The sequence below is a fragment of the Puma concolor genome, chromosome E2 (genome assembly GCF_028749965.1).
Source record: "Puma concolor isolate L17-30 chromosome E2, mPumCon1.1.hap2, whole genome shotgun sequence".
In the NCBI taxonomy this organism is placed as follows: Eukaryota; Metazoa; Chordata; class Mammalia; order Carnivora; family Felidae; genus Puma; species Puma concolor.
The window spans coordinates 58,004,387-58,030,176 of record NC_141681.1 but is presented as its reverse complement, the minus strand read 5'-3'; the positions used below and the strand labels follow the sequence as shown (position 1 = coordinate 58,030,176).

The 25,790-nt window shown below is 37.7% G+C and overlaps 1 protein-coding gene across 2 annotated transcripts in view; it reads right to left on the bottom strand.

Annotated features, from left to right (window-relative positions):
* The window catches only part of LOC112851108 (KRAB domain-containing protein 5-like), a 57,097-nt gene that overhangs the window by 18,627 nt on the left and 12,680 nt on the right, over positions 1 to 25,790 (bottom strand). The window contains exons 5-6 of one of the 2 annotated variants that reach the window (XM_025914646.2): positions 15,675 to 15,896; positions 9,057 to 9,062 (exon numbers count right to left, since the gene is read on the bottom strand). In XM_025914646.2, the coding sequence (XP_025770431.2) occupies positions 9,057 to 9,062; positions 15,675 to 15,896 (228 nt within the window). Of the gene's footprint in view, positions 1 to 9,056; positions 9,063 to 14,394; positions 18,236 to 25,790 lie in introns of those variants that run through there. The other variant, XM_086690613.1, reaches the window with a different exon arrangement.

Genomic DNA, 25,790 nt, shown 5'->3' with positions numbered 1-25,790 from the left:
TCAATTACAAATAACATCTCCATGTAGACTTTCTTCATACATTATACATGACAGTGTCCTTAATCTTCCATGGAAAAGTAGGGAAGCATGAATTCCCCATCATCTAATAGCCCCTTATGTCTGTGAAACAGCAACAATCAAATCATTCTGCATGCACAGAAGCTATAAAACCATAGCATGAGCTACTTTAAGAGTAAAATGAGTAATATATGTCATGCAAAAAAAAAAAAAAAAAACTTGAATGTGGTCAAAAGAAAAAGAGAGACACACTGAGAATAATTATACCTCTCTAGACATCCATTCCCCCCTTGATCTTTTCAGACATATTAAAAAAAGTTGACCATTTAATAACATGTGTCTAAACAGGACTGGTCACTTTATACACATTATTTTTTTTATGAATATGATGTACTACTGGAAATGTGTTTTCATCATAGTTTAGTTAATGTTTTCTTTTTTCAAGCTTACTAAATTATAACAGTACTATATATAACACACACAACATACTAAGAATGGAATGATTGACTGTTAATGTTTTATGTAAGGCTTCAGGCCAAGAATAGGCTATTTCGATGGAAAAGTAGGTATGGTTTTAAGTTCTGGGGACTCAAAAGATACACAGATTTCCAATTGTGGAGGGGTTAGTGCCCCAGTGTTTATAGCAGCACTATCAACAATAGCCAAATTATGGAAAGAGCTCAAATGTCTATCAACCAGTGAATGGATTATATATAGATGTGGTATATATACACAATGGAACACTAACTACTAGGAGATGAAAAAGAATGAAATCTTGCCATTTGCAACAACATGGTTGGAACTGGAGGGTATTATGCTAAGCAAAATAAGTTAGTCAGAGAAAGATATTACATGATTTCACTCATGTGTGGTATTTGAGAAACTTAACAGATGATCGTAGGGGGAGGATAAGAACAATAAGATAAAAACAGAGAGGGAGGCAAACTATGAGAGACTCTTAAATAAAGAGAAGAAACTGAGGGTTGATGGGGATGGAGGTGATGGTGGTGGGGGGGAATGGGTGATGGGAATTAAGACGGGCATTTGTTCAATGAGCACTGGGTGTTATATGTAAGTGATGAATCACTGGATTTTACTCCTGAAACCAAGACTACACTGTATGTTAACTAAGTTGAGAAAAAAATAATAATAAAATAAAATAAAATAAAATAATAAAATAAATAAAATATAAAATAAAATAACCAGCTAAAGAATTGAGAATGGGAGAAGAAAAAGTTTTCCTCTCCTACACATCCATTCTGTTGCTGAAAATGAACCTCAGTGCTTCAGAGCAATACAAGGAGAAGACAGAGTCTAGGGATAAAGAACAGTAGGAGGGGAGGTTTCCTAAAAGAGAAAAAAGGTTACTTGGTTTAATATCAAGCCTCACTGATGTTTTAATGTCACCCTTTTGATTTTTGTTCAACTTTATGCTTTTAAGCAATTAAAAAAATTTACATTTATTTATTTTTAAGAGACAGAATGAGACAGAGCACAAGTCAGGGAGGGGCAGAGAGGGAAGGAGACACAGAATCTGAAGCAGGCTCCAGGCTCTGAGCTGTCAGCACAGAGCCCTACGCGGGGCTCAAACCCACAAACCACGAGATCATGATCTGAGCCGAAGTCGGATGCTTAACTGACTGACTTACCCAGGCGCCCCTGCTTTTAAGCAATTTTAATTTGAGTCGCCAGGAAAACTAGTAAGACCACTTCATATTTACAGTAAGAAAACAGTATTTTCTGGAATAACTGAAATAAAAAAAGAGAAGAACACCAAATATTGATGAAAATGTTGAAGGATTAGAATTTTTAAACATTTATTTTGGTGTGTATGTGTGGAGGAGAGGCAGAGAGAAAATCTCAAGCAGCCTATAATTAAGTCTTAATTTTTTTTGCTTTATTATTATTATTATTTAATTTTTAATTAAATTATAGTTCATTAACATACAGCGAAATGTTGGTTTCAGTAGAATTCAGTGACTGATCACCTATTTGCAACATCTAGTGCTCATCATAATAACTGCCCTTCTTAATAGCCATCACCCATCTAGCCTATGCCCCTCCCACATCCCTCCATCACCCATAAGTTTATTCCCTATTGCTAAGAGTCTCTTATGGTTTGTTTCCCATCTCTTTCCTCTCCCCCATATGTTCATCTGTTATGTTTCTTAATTTCCACATATAAGTGAAATCATATGGTATCTGTCTTTCTCTGACTGACTTATTTAACTTAGCATTGTACACTCTAGCTCCATCCACATCATTGCAAATGACAAGATTTAGTTCTTATGGTGACGGAGTACTATTTCATTGTACACACACACACCCCACATCTTCCTTATCCATTCATCAGTCGGTGGACATTTGGGCTCTTTTCTAGTTTGGCTATTGTTGATAATGCTGCTATAAACATCATGGTGCATGTACCCCTTGAATCTGTAATTTTGTATCCTTTGGGTAAATACCTAGAAGTGCTATTGCTGGATAGTTGGGTAGTTCTATACTTAACTTTTGGAAGAACCTCCATACTGTTTTCCAGAGTGGCTGCACCAGTTTGCATTCCCAACAGCAGTATGAGGGTTCCTTTTTCTCCAGATCCTTATCAACACATGTTGTTTCTTATGTTTTTTATTTTGATAGGTGTCACATGATATTTCAACATAGTTTTGATATGGATTTCTTCAGTGGTAAGTGATGTTGAGCATCTTTGTTGTTTTCATTACTACTTCCTGTTACTATGGAGTTTGGGCATTAACCTTTAGATAATCTTTTTTTTTCAAAGTCTATAGTTATTTATTGTGCCTATTTGTTCAGTTGTGATATCCTTTTCTTCAGGCTTTGTACTTCTGTATATATGCTAAGAATGAGGGCTTTGTCTCCTCTCTCACTCTACTTCTATTTCTATCTCTTCACACATATAGTTTTCTTAAACTATAAAAAATAAAACATTTTTTTAAAAGACTAGTCTAGTCTAGTCTCAGACCATGAAGGCTATTCCACGTGAAGGCTTCTGGATGAAGCATTGATGGCCAAACAGAGGAGAGAATCCAAGAACAGTTGTTCTTCTGGGAGGGCATGTGAATTCCTGCTGTTGCTGTCAGTACCCAGGTTCAAATGTTGATTCTACCGGTAATTAGGTGATCACTAAACATTTTTTTAAACTGAATTGTTTTGGTCAGTTGTAAAGAGAAAAAAAAAACCCTATTGTTTCTATCCTATGAACGGAAAAGGCCAGTTCTTCTCTACTGTGTTTCTCTCCTGTATGTCACTCTTACTATACACACAAAGCACTTATGACACTTCTAGTCACAAATATGAAGAATGTGCTTTCCATTCAACAACTAGCAAGTCTCCAACACCACCTGTATGTCTTGCAATTAAACTCAATTTGAGCACCATTTACCCAGATATATTGTTAGGTCTCACACATAAGGGTTCAATCTCACAAGACTGCCCCCTCCCCAACAATACACATACTTTCAGACACTATTCACAAGGTCAGGCTATTACTCATACTTGTGAATGACTGGGTATCGATTTTAGCTTCCAATAATCTCCTATTTGGGTTCAATTAATTTGCTAGTGTGGCTCGCAAACCTCAGGGAGACATTTATGTTTACCAGCTTATCAAAGGATATGATAAAGGGTACAGATGAGCAGCCAGATGAAGAGATACATAGTGTGAGGTTTGGAAGGGTCCTACACATAGGACCTTTTGTCCCTATGGAGTTAGGACGTGTGGATGTGTTCACCAGCCTGGAAGCTGTCCAACTCCATACTACTGGGCTCTTATAGACCCCTTTTCATGCAGGCATGACCAGTCATTAACTCCATTTCCAGCCCTTTTTTCTTTTCTAGAGTAAGGGGATTGGGGAGATGAAGCTGAATGTCCCAAGTTTCTGATCATGGCTTGGTCTTTCTGGTGGTCAGCTCCCATCCAGAAGCCCACCCAGAGTCACTTCATTAGAACATGAAATGCTCCAAGTACTATCTATTATCACTTCAAAATTATTAGAGTTTTAGGAGACTTGTGCCAAAATCAGGAAGAGAGAAAAATATGTATGTATTATATTATTTGACATCAGTGGAAAAAAAAATTAGTCCAGAAGCATAAAGTCATCAATGTTAAAATGAATGGAAGATAGCATTAGTAACAGTGGGTCATATACCATATAATTACTTTAGATGTTAATGAATAGTAACAGTGGGCCATATACTATATAATTACTTTAGATGTTAATGAATATTGTAGATTTCATTTTTCATGGAAAAGGTGGTCCACAAATGATGTTTCCATGCTGGTTTCTCTGTTTGTGAACATAAATTTTGAACCCTGAAAAATGGCAACTGAGAATCTGACACTGGGAATGAACTTTCTGTTCAGATTTTCCATGGAAACCTGCAGGATTTCTACCTTTTATGTCATTATTTTCCTTTACTGAAGTGGAACCAGCACAAATCTGACAAATTTTTCACAGTCATCTGAATGTAGCCAAGTGTTGCTCATTCCTTCTAGGGCATCCTAGATATCTTGGCAACTTTTGGTTTGAAACGTTTTCTCCATGATTTTGGACACAGACTTATATTCTAGTTTCAGACAGTGTTCAGAGGTGAGTCCATTGGCAACTCTGGTCCTTGAGTGTTTTCCAGGCCATCACCATCAGTCCCAGGAATTCCAGGTGGGCAAAGCATTAAGTAATTAAGTAACAGCCCCAGACTCCATAGGCCCCTCCAATATCATCTACAGGATCCTATCTGAACTGGTAAATATCACAGTTGCTATGGATATGTGTGCCAAGAACAACAAATACATCACAAACACTGTAAGTATTGGAACCTGCTCTGCTATACTTTGTGGCAATCACGTAGACTTACTCAATGCAGCGTTCAGATGTACCCCCAGATACTGTGTGTTTAGGACTCATTATGGTTTTCATTCTGTGCATGCACAAGCAGAGGAGCCAATATATTCACAGGAACAAGCACACCTGGATCCTCCCATGAGATAACAGCTACACCAAGCATTCTTGTCCCGAGGAGCACTTTTGTAACTTTTCATACCATCTCTTCCACCATTGTAATTTTTTCTTCTTTTTCATTAGACTATGTGGAGGGAAGTGAACACCCAGGCCTTTATCAATGCATGTTTCTCAACTGCCAGTCCCTTTATTCTCTTGAGTGATGACCTCCCAGACAAACAAAAACCAAAGAAGTTTGTGACCACTAAACCAGTCCTGCAAAAAATTTTAAGGGGGATTCTTTGAGTAGAGAAAAGACAAAACAAAACAAAAAAGGCCAACAAAGACTAGAAAGGACCAGAGAATATCACCAGAAACACCAACTCTTTAGGCAACACAATGACACTAAATTCATAGCTTTCAGTACTCACTCTAAATGTCAATGGACTAAGTGCTCCAATCAAAAGTCATAGGGTATCAGAATGGATGAGAAAACAAGACCATATATTCTGCCTAAAAGAGACTCATTTTAGACCTAAAGACACCTGCAGATTGAAAGTAAGGGGGTGGAGAACCATCTATAATGCTAATGGTCATCAAAAGAAAGCTGGAGTAGCCAAACTTATATCAGACCAATTAGATGTTAACATAAAGACTGTAACAAGAGATGAAGAAGGGCATTATATCATAATTATGGGGTCTATCCACCAAGAAGATCTAACAATTATAAATATTTATACCCCCAAATGTGAAACACCCAAATATAGAAATCAATTCATCACAAGTAATACCATAATAGTAGGGGACTTCAACACCCCACTTACATCAGTGGGCAGATCATCTAAGCAGAAAATCAGCAAGGTAACAATGGCTTTGAATGACACACTGGACTGGATGTGCTTAACAGATATATTTAGAACATTTCATTCTAAAGTAGCAGAATACACATTCTTCTTGAGTGCACATGGAACATTCTCCAGAAGAGATCACATACTGGGTCACAAATCAACCCTCAACAAGTGCAAAAATATCAAGATCATACCATGCATATTTTCAGACCACAACCCTATGAAACTCAAAATCAACACAAGAAAAAAATGTGGAAGAACCATGAATACTTGGAGATTAAAGAACATCCTACTAAAGAATGAATGGGTTAACCAAGAAATTAAAGAGGAAATTTAAAAGTACATAGAAGTCAATGAAAATGAAAACACAACAGTCCATTCCCAAAACTCTGGGATTCAGCGCAGGTGGTCATAAGAGGGAAGTACATAGCAATCCAGGACTTACTAAAGAAGGAATAAAGGTTTCAAGTACACAATATAACTTTACACCTCAAGGAGCTAAAAAAAAAAAAAAAAAAAAAAAGCATATAAAGCCCAAAAACAGCAGAAGTGAAATACTAAAGATTAGAGAAGAAATCAATGATATCAAAATTTAAAAAAAAAGTAAAATGGATCAATGAAACTGGGAGCTGGTTCTTTGAACAAATTAACAAAATTGATAACCCCTAGCCAGATTGATCAGTAAAAAGGAAAGGATCCACGTAAATAAAATAATGAGTGAAAGAGGAGAGATCACAACCAACACCACAGAGATACAAATAATAATAAGAGAATATTATAATCAATTATATGTCAAAAAATTGGGCAATCTGGAAGAAATAGACAAATTCCTAGAAACATATAAACTACCAAAACTGAAACAGGAAGAAATAGAAAATTTGAACAGACCCATAACCAGTAGAAAAAATTGAATCAGTGATCAAAACTTTCCCAATAAACAAGAGTCCTGGACCAGATGGATTTCCAGGGGATATACCAAACATTTAAAGAAGAGTTAACACCTATTATTTTGAAGTTGTTAAAAAAAAAAAAAAAAGGAAGGAAGGGAGGAAGGAAAGCTTCCAAACTCATTGTACAAGGCCAGCATTACCTTGATTCCAAAACCGGACTAAAATCTCACTAAAAAGGAGAACCACAGACCAATTTCTCTTGAATGATGACCACTGTGTGTATCTAGGTTCTTCTCTATATACTGCAGGAATTATAAAACTTCCTCATCTTATGATAAAACTTATGTCGGTTTTTCCCCCTGTCAGTCATTTATATATTCATGTCTCAGAGTGTATGTAGAATTATAAGGCATTCACATTGTAGGTAAAATTGTGACTAACATAGAGAATCTATTCTAGTAATAACTAATGAATTATAGCCATACAATGAATTGTTTTATAATTATTCATAAAATTATGTTGTATTAATTTCCCAGTAGATAAGGTCAAAGTTCAATCAGGAACGAAATAGTTTTTCCTGAAAAAATGCAGGGATATTCAAATTATCTTTTTTTTTTTTTTTTTTAAGTTTATTTTTATTTTTGGGACAGAGAGAGACAGAGCATGAACGGGGGAGGGGCAGAGAGAGAGGGAGACACAGAATCGGAAACAGGCTCCAGGCTCTGAGCCATCAGCCCAGAGCCCGACGCGGGGCTCGAACTCACGGACCGCGAGATCGTGACCTGGTTGAAGTCGGACGCTTAACCGACTGCGCCACCCAGGCGCCCCCAAATTATCTTTTAATGTGTATCTTTCACTATAAGATATTATATTTGATTAAAATTTACCTGGGTGTGAGGTTTTGAAGACAGTTCCACAAAGATGGTTACCATGTTTCATGGTCATTCAAGTAACTGGCACTCCTAACGGTCACTACAGAATCTCTAAGTGGCATCAAGCATAGGCATTAAAACCTGTCACAAGGTCTGACCTTAATGCAACCTGAGAAGGAGAGATCTTTAACACTGCAAGGTTAAGACCACAAAATATCTAGAATTATGACCACAACTACAGCTATCTCTAACCTGTGTTAACTGAAGTAAAAGCTTCTTACTCCAGAGAGTCCTTTTCAGGGACAGGAAACATCACACCTGCATCAGGGATACTGCTCCATCAAGACAGGTCTCTGTTCTACCTGATGGCCCAGACTCAGCCTCAGGTTCTGGACCTGGATCCCTAAGGGGTCATCAGGTTAGTCTCACTAGGGACACTATCTTCAGGACCACGGACTCTTTGGAATATTTGGGTATATCCTACATAGACTGCAGTTAGACTGACAACAGAATATGAATCCGCTTTCATCTCAGAGAAAAAGGAGTCATCCAGGGTCTTCTTTCTCCATAGGAGGAATCTCCTTTGTGGTACCCATGTGGGACTCATTCCAATTCCTTTTGCTATGTTAAAGGACACTGAGCAAGTATAGAGATGCAAATAGATAGAAACTGATCGTTTCCATGGATTCTGGCCATTAGAAAAACAGATGAAGAGTCGTGATCCCTACCACACAGGAATTTTTAGACTACAGCAAATGCATAAATTGTTGAATTCAGGATTGTGGAGAGAATGAGACGAAGAGGTTACATACAGGGGACTCCAAACAGCATTTGGAGAAATAATTTTATATATCCTTCTGTAATGTCATCTCTTCTCTACTTACCATAGTGCTGGATTTGAAATAGAAGATTCTCCAGCAAGAGTTTCTTTCTTTTGCTTATAAACAGGTCTTGCTGTCTCTAGACTTGATCTGGTCACCTTCCTTGGGGAAGTTAAGAGCCCTGGCACATGAAAAGAAAGAAGACAGTACCACACACCCAGGTAGGTGGGAATGAATGAAGCAGGTGGCACAGGTGAGGGCCAAAAGTCAAAGGAGAAAACCCAACCTTAAAATGTACTTTGGGAAGCTCTGCTGGAATGGACTGATATTGGAAGCCTAGGTTTATTTCTCTGGTGGTCACATAAGGACATCTCTCTGTCTCACTCTTCCCATGCTCCTACATCCTCTAAGGACTTATGTTCTGTTCCAGTGGCTTCCCTGGCATCCACAGTAAAATTCAAAAGCCACCCCATGGCCAGTGAAGGTGTGTGATCTGTTTGCTATGGGGACATGTGAAAAACTTTACATATAGGGAGTTTCTAAGTGGGGGTACCAATATGATTTAGTCCTCTCCCATTTTGGGGTGCACTTATCTTCGGGAGACACACACAAGTTCTAGTACCATATCAGGGGTGTGGGGTAGACTGACCCTCCCCTATCAAATGTAACACAGAGAAGGCCTCTCCATGGAGGCTTCCCCATTGACCAGACCTTGTACTTCATCTTCAAGAGTGAACCTGGGACCCTCTGTGTTTACATTGGCCTCACAGTGGAATAAGTTGAGCCATTTCATTAAGACCTACTTGATGCAAAACTCTATCAACAAGTGACAGAATCTCTGGGGTTGAGACACTGGAGATGGTAGTTCTAAAAACTATACAGGGGATCCCAATATGAAGCCAAGGCTAAAAACAGCTTTTCTAAACATTGCTTGTAAAGCTTTCATGTACACAGAAATCACTGTAGTTTCCTATTAAGAACGGATTCTAGGGCCCTCCTCTCAGATATCATGACTCCCTACGTCTGGATGAAGCTCATTAATTTGTATTTTTAACAACCAGTAAGATTGCTCTCCCCAGACTTCATCTCCAGTAGCACAAAGCAAGAGAAAACAGAAGAGCACACTTGACTGTCTTATGCCCAACCATCATCCTATCTCAACACAAATACTGCTGTTGCCAGTGGAAATTACTAACAGCTTCTGGAAAGATGACATTCTCTGCTCATCTCCTGCAAGCTGAGAAGGGACTAGATAAGGCTGTGGTGTCTGAGCAAGGCTGTATGGACTAAATAATATGCACACATTTATGAAAGGAATGTTTATTGAGTATCTACTATAGGCTCCAAGTGTATGAGAATTCACTGTGTCCAGGATGCTGGGCTGGGATTGTCACATTATGCAATTTAATCTTTCTAAAACCCTGGGAATTAGATACCATATGTTCATTTTTTCTAGGAGGATTTAAATATTGGGTGAGCCTTGCTGGGAGCAAACATTCCTTCTCTTGTTTTTCATTATCAGTAATTTAAAAAATGATGTTGGGTGTGGAAGCACAAATATAGAGAGCAGAATGGGAGACAGAAAGAAGGTGGATTAGAAGCTCTGAGGGAAATTTAATGAGTCAATCATCTGCACTTATGTATTTGGTTAATTTTAATGGGTGGAAAGTCAATGGACATCCCAGGAATGGAAGGTGGGATGCTATGTGTTACCTTGGAGGCACTGTTTGAACCAGAAAGGTGAAAGTGACTTCCCAAATTATACGTCCTTTGCTCTCCTTTATCTGAGTCTGAGTGTCAGTGAAGTATGAATGTCAACTTGGGTCACCCAGGAGGTGAAGCTGCTAGGAACTCTGTTCTCTGAGCTGTCTGAGAAGGGAGGATCAGGGACTGGCAGTGGAGCTGTGGAGGGCAATTTCATGGTCTAAGAGGTCGTTTTCGACAAAATCTGAAGGGATAATTCTCTGTTAGGCTCTGCAGGCCCCATTTAGGCAAAGGGACTATTCCTGATGCAAATTCTGGGATAGCTGAGCTCCGTGCCCAGAATGTTAGCCCCGAAGTATGAAACAGGAACTGGGGCTGGGGGCAGGAGCATCAGAAGGTCTGCTGGAGGTGGGATTGATGGGTGTCTTATGTGTTTATATTACACAGGGTGATCCTGAATGACTAGTTCCTGTTCCCTGTCTGCTCAGGGTCCCCTGCATTGTGGACGGTGTCAGACTCAGGTCCCTAGTTGGGGTGTAGGGCAGTGGGTTCACTTGCATTCTGCTTGTGTGCATGTCTGAAGTTTTGGTACTAGGAAAGGTAGAAATGGGAGAGAGCATTAAAAACTCTAGGTATGAATGAAAAGATGCTCAACGTCGCTCCTCATCAGGGAAATACAAATCAAAACCACACTCAGATATCACCTCACACCAGAGTGACTAAAATGAACAAATCAGGAGACTATAGATGCTGGAGAGGATGTGGAGAAATGGGAACCCTCTTGCACTGTTGGTGGGAATGCAAACTGGTGCAGCCCTCTGGAAAAGTGTGTAGTTTCCTCAAAAAATTAAAAATAGACCTACCCTATGACCCAGCAATAGCACTGCTAGGAATTTACCCAAGGGATACAGGAGTGCTGACGCATAGGGGCACTTGTACCCCAATGTTTATAGCGGCACTCTCAACAATAGCCAAATTATGGAAAGAGCTTAAATGTCCATCAACTGATGAATGGATAAATTGTGGTTTATATACTCAATGGAATACTACGTGGCAATGAGAAAGAATGAAATATGGCCTTTTGTAGCAACGTGGATGGAACTGGAGAGTGTGATGCTAAGTGAAGTAAGTCATACAGAGAAAGACAGATACCATATGTTTTCACTCTTATGTGGATGCTGAGAAACTTAACAGAAGTCCATGGGGAAGGGGAAGAGAAAAAAAAAAAAAAAAGAGGTTAGAGAGGGAGGAAGCCAAAGCATAAGAAACTCTTAAAAACTGAGAACAAACTGAGGGTTGGGGGGGGGGGGGGGGTAGGAGGAAGGGGAGGGTGGGTGATGGGTATTGAGGAGGGCACATTTTGGGATGAGCACAGGATGTTGTATGGAAACCAATTTGACAATAAATTTCATATTAAAAAATAATAATAAAAAACAAAACAAAAAACTCTGGGTGTGATAACATTGGTCTGAGAGAGGCCTGGTTCCAACTTGCCTGAACTGTGAACTCAGGTGTGTGGGTGGTTGAGCTAAGATTCAGGGCTGGTACTCTGAAAATCTGGGCAGGTTAAGGTAGGAGCACATGACTGAAGGCTTTGGCCCTGAGATGTGTGGTGTCCTCTGTGAGCATGTGCAGCACTTGAGGAGAAAACTCTCTCTGCGCATGCGCTCGGGGGAGCCACTACTAACCATGAAGTCTTATACTGCGCATGTTGAAAAGTGAGCCAAGAGGGGCAAGTAAAGATGTCACCCTGAGTCTTATGCCCACAATGCAAGTGGGCAAGATATTCATACCATGTGAGAAAAGTGATCAAAATAAAAGGTGATACTGTGTGGTGTTAAATGATGAACTGATGTACATTCAAATTTTCAAGAATTCATTGGACCAGTAAATTTGTCCATTCAAATGGTTAGGCATGTTCCTTCTGTAGGAGACAGTGATAAGGTTTGTCTAGAGATAATGTGGAAGCAAAGGAAGGACATTGATTGGATAAACCTTCATTAGGTATCTTATTTTTAGAATGCAATTTTACACAAGGAAAAACTGCCCCAAAATTAATATAATAAATCTTAGGACTTTGGGGATATTATGGCAACATGCCTGAAAGGACAAGTAACTTATGGAGATTAGAATACCAGATAAAATGTAAATTAAATAACATGAGTGAAAAAAATACAGTGTATAATAGAAAGAGGTTAGAAAACAGAGTACTGTAGAAAAGATTTATTAGCCTGTACAAGTTGGTTTTGATAAACTATTGGCTACTTGTTACAGTAAATTACAACCTTTATTCAACAGTATTTTCCCACACACATCAAATTCTGGAAACATTATTTTCATTGTTTTTTGGCTGTTTTAGAATTATCTGCCCTTTCTTATTCATTTGCTCTTTACATTTGTGATTTGATGATTTCTATCGTGGTATACATCCATCCTTTTATCTTTTGTGTATCTACTACAGGTTTTCATTTTATGGTTACCACGAGGCTTAAAGAAAACATAATAGTCTACTTTCAGTTGTTAACAGCTTAATTTTGCATACTAAACCTCTTCCAAACCTGAAGTTATTCTTAAAAAATGTGAATGTACAATCCTATGCCACTTTAGGGAAGAGTTAGCTATCCTCTTTGTGATATCTGTGAAGATTTCATTCCAACCACATTGATTCATATTCTCTATTTCTATTGTTATTATGAAATTTCATCAGTACTTCACTAGACTGCCACCTCTTTTTCCTTAGAGACCAATTAGTAAAATATTTTATTTCTAACACTGAGAACCATGGTTAGTTTTAATAAATGGAGAAGGATGATGCTTTGAACACCTCTTTCATGAAATTCCTTCAATGTTATAACCACAAATGGCATCTCCATTTAGATTTTCTACACATATTGCACATCATATTGTCCTTCATCTTCCATGGAAAATTAGATATGCGTGAGTCCCACCTAAGGAAGGGCATCTCATATCTTTGATGCAGCAACAATCAGCCACATACTTTTACACCTCCGTAAGAATAAATGAATTTTCTAGAGTGATATGAAACTAGAAATACACTAATATTTGCTAGTCACAAATCTTAAAGGTCAATGTAAAACAAAAACATATTGAAATTATACCTATGCAAAAATCTATCTCTTCTATCTTTTGAAACAAAATAGCATATACATTTTCTAAGTGTTGAACTTTGCATTATTCCTTATAAATCTTTTGATGTAATGTCTGAATAGAGTGACTGATGTGCTGCTTTCTGTGAATTTGTGACATTTGATATTCAATTAAATACATTTCTAAATAGTTATATCTTCCAAGTTACTTTATTTTTTTTTTTTTATGTTTTCTAAAGTTTATATTTAAAATGAAGGTCTTTGCTAATTCACTACATTTGTAGGGATTGAACCAAGCGTTCATTTTGGGGTACTCATGAATAACGATCGAATGGCAATTAAAGGCTAGGCTACTCTCTTTACATTTTACAGTTTTTTCTTGTTTCATAACTATGATGTTAAGTACATTGTGAGTTTCAGCTAGAGGTTTGCCACATTCTTTGCATTTTGTGATGCTTCTCCTCAGAATGAACTCTGTGATGCTAAGTAAGGCTGAAGCAGTCTGAAAAATGTTACCACATTTTTCCTATTTATAGAGTTCCCCTCTAGTATGAATTCTCTGGTGTCAATTGAGACTTAAACATGGATTAAAGGGCGTGCCAAATATTTTATATTGTAAAATCATCTCTAGGACACATTCTGTGGTCAGGAATCAGGGTTTACACAGCTTAAGCATCTTATAACAGTCTTTACATGTGTATCATTAATCTCTAATATCAATTCTCTGATGTGGAGTAAGTGTTGAACATCCTTACAAATTCTCACAGTTTTAAAATCTGTAAGGTTTGCTCCAGTATGAATTCTGATAATGACTAAAGGTGGAACAGTGATTAAAGGCCTTCCCACATTTTTTTTACATTGGTAAAGATTTTCCCCACTTTGAATTCTGCGATAGTTGAGTAAGGCTGGAGTCCTGGGTAAAGGCCTTGCCAGGTTCTTTCATTTTAAAGGTCTCTATATAATGTGAATTCTTTGATGTCGAATAAGGTTTGAGTGCTGGTTAAAAGCCTTGCCACATTCTTTACAGTCGTAGGGTTTCTCTCCAGTATGGATTCTGTGATGTTGAGTAAGGTTTGACTGGTGTTTAAAGGCCTTGCCACATTTTTTACAGTCATAAGGTTTCTCTCCAGTATGGATTCTGTGATGTATAGTAAGTTGTGAATAACCATTAAAGACTTTGCCACATTCTTTACATTTGTAAGGTTTCTCTCCAGTATGGATTCTGTGATGTTGAATAAGATTTGAGTGCCTCTTAAAAGCCTTGCCACATTCTATACATTTGTAAGGTTTCTCTCCAGTATGAATTCTGTGATGTTGAGTAAGGTGTGAGTGCTGGTTAAAGGCCTTGCCACATTCTTTACATTGGTAAGGTTTCTCTCCAGTATGAATTCTGTGATGTTGAGTAAGGTTTGAATGCAGGTTAAAGGCCTTGCCACATTTTTTACATTTGTAAGGTTTTTCTCCAGTATGAATTCTGTGATGTTGAATAACTTTTGAGTACTGGTTAAAGGCCTTACCACATTCTTTACATCTATATGGTTTCTCTCCAGTATGAATTCTGTGATGTTGAGTAAGGCTTGAGCGATGGGTAAAGGCCTTGCCACATTCTTTACATTTGTAATGTTTCTCTCCAGTATGGATTCGCCTATGTCCATTTAGTGATGAGCCGTCCTTAAAGGCTTTACCACATTCTTCACATTTGTAAGGTTTCTCCCCAGTATGTATTTGCTGATGTTGAGTTGGTTTTGAGTGTGAGTCAAAGGTTTGGCCACATTCCTTACAAATGTACCTATTCTCTCCAGCTTCAATTGTCTTATGTATAGTTAGTCTTGATGACTGACTAAACATGTTCCCAGGTTTATGACATCTGTATGTGTTTTTCCCCACATGAGTCCTCTGATGATCACCAACACTGGAGAACTGGTTAAGAGCTTTCTCACATTCATTATATTTGTGAGGATTCTCTCTCATATTCTGATTATGTATAATAAGTTTTGAGCTTTGATAAAAATCTTCCCCACATTTATTATATTCAAAATGCTTCTCTGGAAAATGACTCCTCAGATGTTTGTTAACATTTGAGGTGTGGTTAAATTTTTTCTCATATTGACTGCATTGAACAATTGTGTCTTCATTATAAGTGCTCTGGTAAGTTTGTGGGGTCAACTGCTCGGTAAAGGACCTCCCAAATTTATGCCACTTAGCACTTTTTTCTTCATCTTGAAATCTCTGACTTTCAGAAATATTGGACTGAAAGGTCAATATAATTCTATTTTCAAAATAGTTCAAATAATTATTTTCAGCATTCACTAGGTAGGTTTCCACATCTTCCAAATTTTCATTCCATAAATATGTATGTTTCAATACTTGATTTGAGCTTTTGCTTACAGAAACACATGGCGCTGCTGAAGTGCTGGACTTAAAAAGGTTTTTCCAAAATGCTTTATATTCTTCACCATTTTGGGCACTGAGATTCTTATTATGGGCACTTGTCTCAGTTTGGATATGTCCTTCGTGATATCCTTGATGCCCTTCACTTTCACCATCATTGTCCCAGTCTATCATTAAGTGTAAATTCTCAAGGGTGCTGTGTTTGCATCTCCCCATTGACTTGTTTTGAAAAGAAGCTTCTATGCAAGACTTTGGCAGGAAGCTCAGGGTGCCATGTGAAGATACAGCTGAAAGATATCAAATAACAGAAAAGTAAAATCTTTCCACTTCCTACTTGCAGATGAATGAGCTGATGACTTCTATTATACAACCTTAATATCAGTCAGAGAAGGTCAGCAAGATGGCTGAGAAGTAATCATAAGGACTTCATTCCTCTGTGGACACATAAATTTGCACACAATGTACTGAGCACATGGCCTGATAGATAATTCTGTAGTATTGTCATGGTGTAGCACAAATCACTTTCCTATGCCTCATATGAGGCCAAAATTATCAGAAGGAAGACATTTAAATACAAAACACAAATGAACAAACTAGAATATAACAAACATAGGAGAATATCAACAGTAGGAATATTTGTTTTTCAGAACAAATCAACAAAATTGACAGACTTTTAACTAAATCAAGAAGGAATGAAAGAGAGAAGACCAACTACAATCAGAAGCGAAGAAGTGAAGGCAGACACAGTATAACTAATAGCATGGAAATAAAAATAATTTTAAGAGGTGACAATGGATAATTATGAGATTTTAAAAATCTCAACTGATCTACAACTAATAAGTAAATTGAAAAAGTTATTAAAACAAAAAACAAAACAAAAACTCTAAATAAAGACAAGTCCTGTACCAGATGAATTCTCTAAATAATTCATACAAACATTTAATGAGAAAGTACTTCATTCTCCTCAAACATTTTCAAGGAGTAAAGACAAGGGAGATTATGGAAAAACTCTCTGTAACACGAGCATTAAGAGGTTATCAACGCTAAAGGAAGATGCTACAAGTGAAGAAGACTACAAACTACTACCTGTGGGGAATAGTCATGCAAAGCCCACCAAAAAATAAAGCAAACTGGATCAAAAGTTCATTTTACCATTTTATAGCATAGTCAACTGTGAATTCTTCCTGGAATTCAAGGGTGTTTCAACATATGGAAAACTATCAGTTTAAAACTTCAAATTAACAGAATGAAGATCAAAAATGCTATGATCATATTAGTTACAGAACAGGAAGTGAGCATTGAACACCATTTCATGATTAAAAACACTCAGTAAAGCAGGAATACAATGCAACAGCTGCAACCCACTAAAGGCCATGTATGTAGGAAAAGCTGATATCTCACATATTATTCAGTAGTATAAGACTGGAAGCTTTTCCTGTATGATCAGAAACAAGGTAATGAAGTGACTTCACCACTTCCATTCAAAATAGTACTGTATGTTTTAGTCAGAACAATTAGGAAAGAAAAGAAAAATTAAAGAACTCTAAATTAGATGAGAAAAAATAAAATTATTTCTGTTCACAGATGATAATCTACAGAAATCCTAAAGAATCCTTATTTTTATATTTTAGTTGTGTTATTCTTTTGGTCATCACTTGCATTGTTTATTTCTAATAATTTTATCTACTGAACACTCCAATTTCAAATTTTGTATGCTATAAATGTTTAAATTGTTTGTTTCAACTTCAATAAATAAATTATTTATTTCAATAAATAAATAAATGTTTATTTATTCTTGAGAGACAGAACCCAAAGCAGGCTATGCACTGCCAGAGTGGAACCTGACATGTGGCTTGAACTCATGAACTCTGAGATGATGACCTGAGCCAAAAATCAACAGTAGGACACTTAACCGAGTCACCCAGGTGTCCCTCAACTTTATTTTCTTAACCTTACACCACAAGGAACTAGAAAAAAAAAGAACAAATATAGGTGAAATTTAGTAGAGGAAGAAAATAACAAGGAAAAATCAGAAATAAATAAAATAGGGGCGCCTGGGTGGCTCAGTCGGTTAAGCCTCCGACTTCAGCTCAGGTCATGATCTCGTGGTCTGTGAGTTCGAGCCCCGCGTCGGGCTCTGTGCTGACCACTCAGAGCCTGGAGCCTGTTTCGGATTCTGTGTCTCCCTCTCTCTCTGACCCTCCCCCATTCATGCTCTGTCTCTCTCTGTCTCAAAAATAAATAAACTTTAAAAAAAATTAAAAAAAATAAAATAGAGAACAGAATAAACAATATAACATTGAAAGTGATACCCAGTATTTCCAAAAAATAAACATAATTGGCAATTTCTAACTACATTAACCAAGGAAAAAAGGAGAGAAGACTCAAAAACCAAATGAGAAGTTGAAGAGAAAATAACACAACAAAGAATCCAATTAGTATATAGTATGATAACAGATTACAATAAATATATATTAAAAAATCAGATAACTTAGGGGGAAAACACAGATAATTCCTAAAAATGCACACAACTTAGCAAGATTAAAATATGAATCTTAATCCCAAGGAATATGAAATCTTCTGAGATGAATAATGATTAAAATTGAATTTGAAATTAAAAACAAAACAAAACAAAACAAAACAAAACAAAAAAACAACCTCCCAGCACAGGAAAGTCCAAGACCACATACCTTCATTGGTCAATTCTAACAAACATTAAAAAACAACAACAACAACATTAATGACAATCTTCTTCCAAATCTTACAAATTATGGAATAGAGGGAACCTGTTCAAAGTCATTCTATGAGGCCAGGATTACACTGGTCCTAGGAAGGATAAATGCAATACTAGAACAAAAATGTTTGGTTTGTCATTCATAAGTATTGCTACTCTGACTTTCTTTTGACATCCATTTGCATGATAAATGTTTCTCCACCCCTTCACTTTTAATCTGCAGGTGTCTTCAGTACTCGATTGAGTCTCTTGTAGGCAGCATATGGATGGGTCTGGGTCATTTTTTGTTTGTCTTTTGTTTGTTTGTTTGTTAATCTATTCAGACACCGTAAGTGTTCTGATGGGAGTGTATAAGTACCTTTTCATTCAAAGTAATTATTGATAGATATGTATTTATTGTTGCCTTATTACTTGTTCTATCATTGTTTCTGGACATTTTCTCTGATCCTTTCTTGTCTTTTCATATTTGGTGTCTTCTGTGACCTCAAAGATTCCTTTTTAACATTTCTTGCAGGACTGGTTCAGTGGTCCCAAATTCCTTTACTTTTCGCTTATCTGGGAAACTCTATCTCTCCTTCTATTCTGAATGATAGCCTTGGTGGATAGAGTATTCTTGGTTACAGACATTTCCAATTCAGCACATTAAATACATCATGCCACTCCCTTCTGACTTTCCAAGTTCCTATTGAGAAATCTCCAGCTAGCATTATGGGTTTTCCCCTGCAAGTGAAGGACTGCTTTTGTCTTTAAGACAAATTTAAGATTTTTTTCTTTATCACCGTATTTGAAATTTTAAATCCAATGTCTTGGTGTGGGTCCACTTTTGGTTATTTTATGCAAGTATTCTGTGCCTCCTGAATGTGGATGTCTGTTTCCAGATTAGGGAAGTTTTCTGCTATTTCTTGAAGAAATTTTTCTACGCTTTTTCTCTCCTTATTCTGGAGCTCCTATATTAAGAATATCATTACTTTTTTTTTGGTAACATTTATTTATTTTTGAGAGACAGAGAGAGGCAGATCATGAGCAGGGGAGGGGGAGAGAGAGACACACACACACACACAGAATCTGAAGCAGGCTCCAGCCCCTGAGCTGTCAGCACAGAGCCTGACGTGGGGCTCGAACTCATGAACTGTGAGACCACAACCTGAGCTGAAGTCCAATGCTCAACTGGCTGAGACCCTTAGGCTCCCCAAGAATGTCATTACTTTTGATGGAGGCAGTGAATGCCCTAAATCTATTCTGATACTGGATCATTCTTTTCTCTTTCTTTTGTTCAACTTGATTAATTTCCATTATCTTGTCTTCTAGGTCACTAATTCATTCCTCTGTTTCATCCAGCCTGCTGCTCATTGCAACAAGCCAATTTCCAACCTCATTTATTCACATTCTTTATCTTTGTTTGATTCTTCTTTAACTCTTTTTCCTCTGTGGTAAAGTTCTCAAAGGGCATCTGGGTGGCTCAGTCGATTAAGTGCCCAACTTCGGCTCAGGTCATGATCTGACCCCATCAGTCTGTGGGTTTGAGCCCTGCCTGAGGCTCTGTGCTGACAGCTCACAGTCTGAGCCTGCTTTGGATTCTGTCTCTCTCTCTCTCTCTGCCCCTCCCCTGCTCACGCTGTCTCTCTCTCTCTCTCAAAAATAAAGTAAGGTTCGTGTGATTCTTTTCTCAACCCAGTGAATGTCCTTATGATTAATGTCTTATATTCTCCATTTGGTTTGTTACTGATAAATGTTTTGCTTAGATCTCTGGCTGAAGCCACATCTTGTTCTTTCATTTGGGAAACATTCTTCCATCTTGGCACTTTGTCTAAATCTCTGCCTTCCTCTGGAAGTTAGAAAAGGCAGTTCTATCTTCTGTTATATCCTCCAGGCCAGATCCGCGGATGCTCTCCTTGCCTGCTGTGAACAGTATTTGGTCCCTCGCCTGAATGTGGCGACTGTTCACTAGGTGTGGTCTGGTCTCTTTGTGAAATCAGACCTGATACCGACTCCACCAGAACTGAGGCCCTGCAGAACTATCTGGTCAGGAAATGTGGTGTGGGCAGCAGCTTGTGTATGTCTCCTGGAGAGGAGCTGACCTTTTTGAGCCTGAGGCAAGCTTGAATCAGGATGGTACTCCCACCACAGCATGGGGTGGGGGTGGGGGTGGGGGGAGGTTGGTGTAACCAACTTAGACAGCCAGTGTCCCCACTAAGCTGCTTCACTCAAGTGACTCTATGTTTATTCTGAGGAGTGGGGAGGGAAATGGTGTCACCCATCTCCTTTGCTCTCAAGCAGGCATCTCAGTGAATGTTGCCTCTGAGGGTAATGCTCCTAGAATAGTGAATAATCTCATGCCTGTGTGCTCCTAGTGTTCTTCAGATCATTGTTTCTAAGCTGTCTGCCCCCGGGTAGTGTACCTGCCTTCTCTCCAGGTGCAATGCAGTGGCTATTTGTCTCCACCTGACTGTTAAAACTCTAGGCTTTAAGCCATAATAGTTTTAAGAACTTATGAAGTATAGCCCCTCTCATTTGCCACGCCACTGGCTTTGGAGAAGCATTCTCCTGAATTCCCCTGTGTGGTCTCCTTTCTCTGACCCTTCTCCACAGTCACAGCTCCCTGCCCTCCACAGCACTGCGATCCATTTCCCTTGACTCTCCTGATGGAAACAAATGAGTGACCTGTATGTTCACAACTTCTTTGCAGCTGTGTAAGGGACTTGTTTCTGTCATGGATTACATGGAAAATAGAGGGAATGAGAGCATCCTCTGGACACAGTGTGGTGGCCACTCAGATAAAAGGTCAGCATTTGTTCAAACAACAGAAACTACAGAGCTGGAGACAAAGAGAGGAATAATTGTAACTACAACTTCTTAAACTGAGAAATAACAAAAACTCAGACATTACAAATGCCCAGATCATGTGTGAGAGGCACCAGAAATACCATTATTTGTGTTCTTTTCTACAAAGCAAGTCCATAAGTCTGTGCCCAGAGGGTTTTTTTTTTTTAATTCCCAAATCTCATGAAAAGATCACAAAATATACCAAGAAATGGAAAAATGCATTTAAATCAGAACAAAATAAACCTACAAAACTGGCCCTAAATTAATAAAGAACTAATAATTGCCCAACAAAGATTTCAAAAAATGATCATAAATGGGGCACCTGGCTGGCTCAGTTGGTGGAGCGTGTGACTCTTGATCTTGGGGTTGTGAGTTCTTGCCTCACATGGGTGTAGAGATCACTTAAATATAAAATCTTAAAAAAAAAAAAAAGGAAAAAAACATCATAAAGGTGCTCATGGAGGAAGAATGGAAAACAACTAGATAACTAAATGATATCAGAAAACTATGCATGATATTTTCAGACCACAAGGCTATAAAATTCAAAATCAACCACAAGAAAAAATTTGGAAAGACCATGGATACTTGGAGATTAAAGATTATCCTACTAAAGAATTAATGTGTTAACCAAGAAATTAGAGAGGAAATTAAAAAGTACACGGAAGCCAATGAAAATGAAAATAGTCCATCCAAAAACCTCTGGGATGCAGTAAAGGCAGTAATAGGAAGTATATAGGGAACATAATACAGAACATAACCTTACACCCAAAGGAGCAGGGAAAAGAACAGCAAATAAAGCCCCAAACCAGAAAAAAGATTAGAGCAGAAATCAATGATATCGGGGAAAAAAACAACAAACAAAAAGAACCAGTAGAACAGATCAATAGCAAACAAACCATGAGCTGGTTCTTTGAAAGAATTAACAAAATTGATAAATACCTAGCCAGATTGATCACAAAGAAAGAGCAAAGGACCCAAATAAATAAAATCACAAATCAAAGAGGAGAAATCACAACCAACGCTGCAGAAACACAATGAGAGAATATTATGAGCAATTACATGCCAACAAATTGGGTAATCTGGAAGAAATACACAAAGTCTTAGAAACATGTAAACTACCAAAACTAAAACAGGAAGAAATAGAAAATTTGAGCAGACCAGTAAAGAAACTGAATTGGTAATCAAAAATCCCCCAACAAACAAGACTCCAGGGCCAGATGGCTCCCTAGGGGAACTCTACCAAAAATTCAAAGATTTAACACCTATTCTTTTGAAGCTGTTCCAAAAAATCGTAATGGAAGGGAAACTTCCAAACAAATTCTACAAGGCCAGCATTACCTTGATTCCCAAATCAGACAAAAACCCCACTAAAATGGAGAACTACAAACCAATTTCCCTGATGAACATGGATACAAAATTTCTCAACAAGATACTAGCCAACCAGATCCAACAATACATTAGAAGAATTATTCACCAAAATCAAGTGAGGTTTATTCCTAGGATGCAGGGCTGGTTCAATATCCCTAATCAATCACCATAGTACATCACATTAATAAAAGAAAAGATAAGAACCATATGATCCTCTCAATAGATGCATAAAAAGCATTTGACAAAGTACAGCATCCTTTCTTGATGAAAAACCTCAAGAAAGTAGGGATAGAAGGAACATACCTCAACATCATAAAGGCCATATATGAAAAATCCACAGCTAATATCATCCTCAATGGGGAAAACTGAGAGCTTTCCTCCTAAGGTCAGGAACATGACAAGGATGTCCACTGTCACCACTGTTATTCAACATAGTGTTGAAAGTCCTACCCTCATCAATCAGACAACAAAACGAAATAAAAGGCATCCAAATTGGCAAGGAGGAAGTCAAACTCTCACTCTTCACTGACAACATGAAAAACCCAAAAGACTCCACAAAAAAAAAACTGTTAGAAGTGAATCCATGAATTCAGCAAAGTCGCAAGATATAAAATCAACGTACAAAAATCAGTTGCATTTCTATACACCAATAATGAAGCAGCAGAAAAATAAATCAAGGAATCAATCCCATTTACAATTGCAACAAAAACCATAAAATATCTAGGGATAAACCTCACCAAAGAGGTGAAAAATCTATACACTGAAAATTATAGAAAGCTTATGAAAGGAATTGAAGAAGACACAAAGAAATGGAAAAACGTTCCATGCTCATGGATTGGAAGAACAAATATTGTTAAAATGTTGATACTACCCAAAGCAATCTACATATTCAGTGTAATCCCTATCAAAGTAACACCAGCATTCTTCATAGAGCTAGAACAAACAATTCTAAAATTTGTGTGGAACCACAAAAGACCCAGAATAGCCAAAGTAATGTTGAAAAAGAAAACCAAAGCTGGAGGCATCACAATTCCAGACTTCAAGCTGTGTTAACAAAGCTTTAATCATCAAGACAGTATGGTACTGGCACAAAGACAGACACATGCATCACTTGAACAGAATAGAGAACCCAGAATTGGGTTCCCACAAATGTACAGCCAACTAATCTTTGACAAAGCAGGAAAGAATATCCAATGGAATAAAGACAGTCTCTTCAGCAAATTGTGTTGGGAAAACTGGACAGCAACATGCAGAAGAATTAACCTGGACGATTCTCTTACACCATACACAAAAATAAAATAGATGAAAGACCTAACTGTAAGACAGGGAGCCACCAAAATCCTAGAGGAGAAAACAGGCAACAACCTCTTTGACCTCAGCCGCATGAAATTCTTACTTGTCATGTCTCCAGAGGCAAGAGAAACAAAACCAAAAATGGGACTTCATCCAGATAAAAATCTTCTGCACAGGGAAGGAAACAAACAGCAAAACTAAAAAACAAACAGCAAAACAGACAGAATGGGAGAAGATATTTGCAAATTACATATCAGATAAAGGGTTAGTATCCAAAATCTAGTAAGAACTTATTAACCTCAACACCCAAAAAAAGCCAAATAATCCAGTGAAGAAATGGGCAAAAGACACAAATAGACACTTTTCCAAAGAAGACATCCAGATGGCTAATAGACACATGAAAAAATGTTCAACATCATTCATCATCAGGAAAATACAAATCAAAACCACAATGAGATACCACCTCACACCAGTCGGAATTGCTAAAATTAACAACTCAGACAATGACAGATGCGGGCAAGGATGCATAGAAAAAGAAACTCTTTTGCACTGCTGGTGGGAATGCAAACTGGTGCAGCCCCTCTGGAAAACAGTATGGAGTTTCCTCAAAAAAATAAAAATAGAACTACCCTATAACCCAGCCATTGCACTTATACAAAGGATACAGGAATGCTGATTGAAAGGGGCACATGCACCCCAATGTTTATAGCAGCACTATTGACAATAGCTTAAATATGGAAGGAGTCCAAATGTCCATCGACTAATGAATGGATAAAGAAGGTGTGGTATATATATATAACAATGGAATATTACTCAGCGATCAAAAAGAATGAAATCTTGCCATTTGGAACAATATGGATGAAACTGAAGTGTATTATGCTAAGTGAAATAAGTCAGCCAGAGAAAGAAAAATATATGACTTCACTCATATTTAGACTTTAAGAAACAAAACAGATAATCACAGGGGGAGGGAAGCAAATGCAAGATAAAAACAGAAAGGGAGAAAACCATAAGAGACTCTTAAATACAGAGAACAAACTGAGGGTTGTTGGTGGGGTGTTGGGTGGGGGATGGACTTGATCAAGCAGAAAAGAATCAGACAAGTTAAAGACACCTTGTTTTAAATTATCTAGTGGGACGAGACTAGAAAAATATGTAAAAGGATGGAGCCTACATGACTCAAGTGACACACAAAAAAGAGGTCCAAATGTAAATTAAGGGGATCCCATAAGGAGAGGAGAATGAAAGGGGGCAGAGAGCCTACACAAAAAACTAAAGGTTTGTACTTCTTACATATGTGGAAAAAAGAGACAATTTCAACAAGCTCAGTAAATTCACAGCAGGATAAATGTCAAGAAATGAACACAGTGAAGCATGATTTAAAAAAAAAAACATGAACACAGTGACACATTATAAAACTAACCTCGAAAATTACAGAGAAAAGGAGAATTTTAAAACACCATGACAAAAGCAGCTACCTAATGTTGTGGAAGGTCCCGACAAAAGGAAGCATATTACTATGGGATTGCAAAGCCAGAATAACAAAATTTAAACCAAAAGTACTACACAAAAACAGATGAATTTTTAAAAGGAAACGTGCTATATAACTATAATTTTAAACTGTGACTGTGTACTCATGAAAAGTAATCATTTTGACTTATCGTAATGTCTCATTGACAATAAATAGTAAAGAATTTTCATTAAAATCAATCATAAACATGGGGCGCCTGGGTGGCTCAGTTGGTTAAGCGTCAGACTCTTGGTTTCGGCTCAGGTCACGATCTCGCAGTTTATGACTTTGAGTTCCATGTTGGGCTTCACTCTGGGAGCACAGAGCCTGCTTGGAATTCTCTCTCTCCCTCTCTCTCTGTGTCTCTCTTATAATAAATAAATAAACTTAAAAAACCAACCATAAAGAGCTCTCATGAAAAATTTCATGAGTAAACACTGAAAATACATTTAA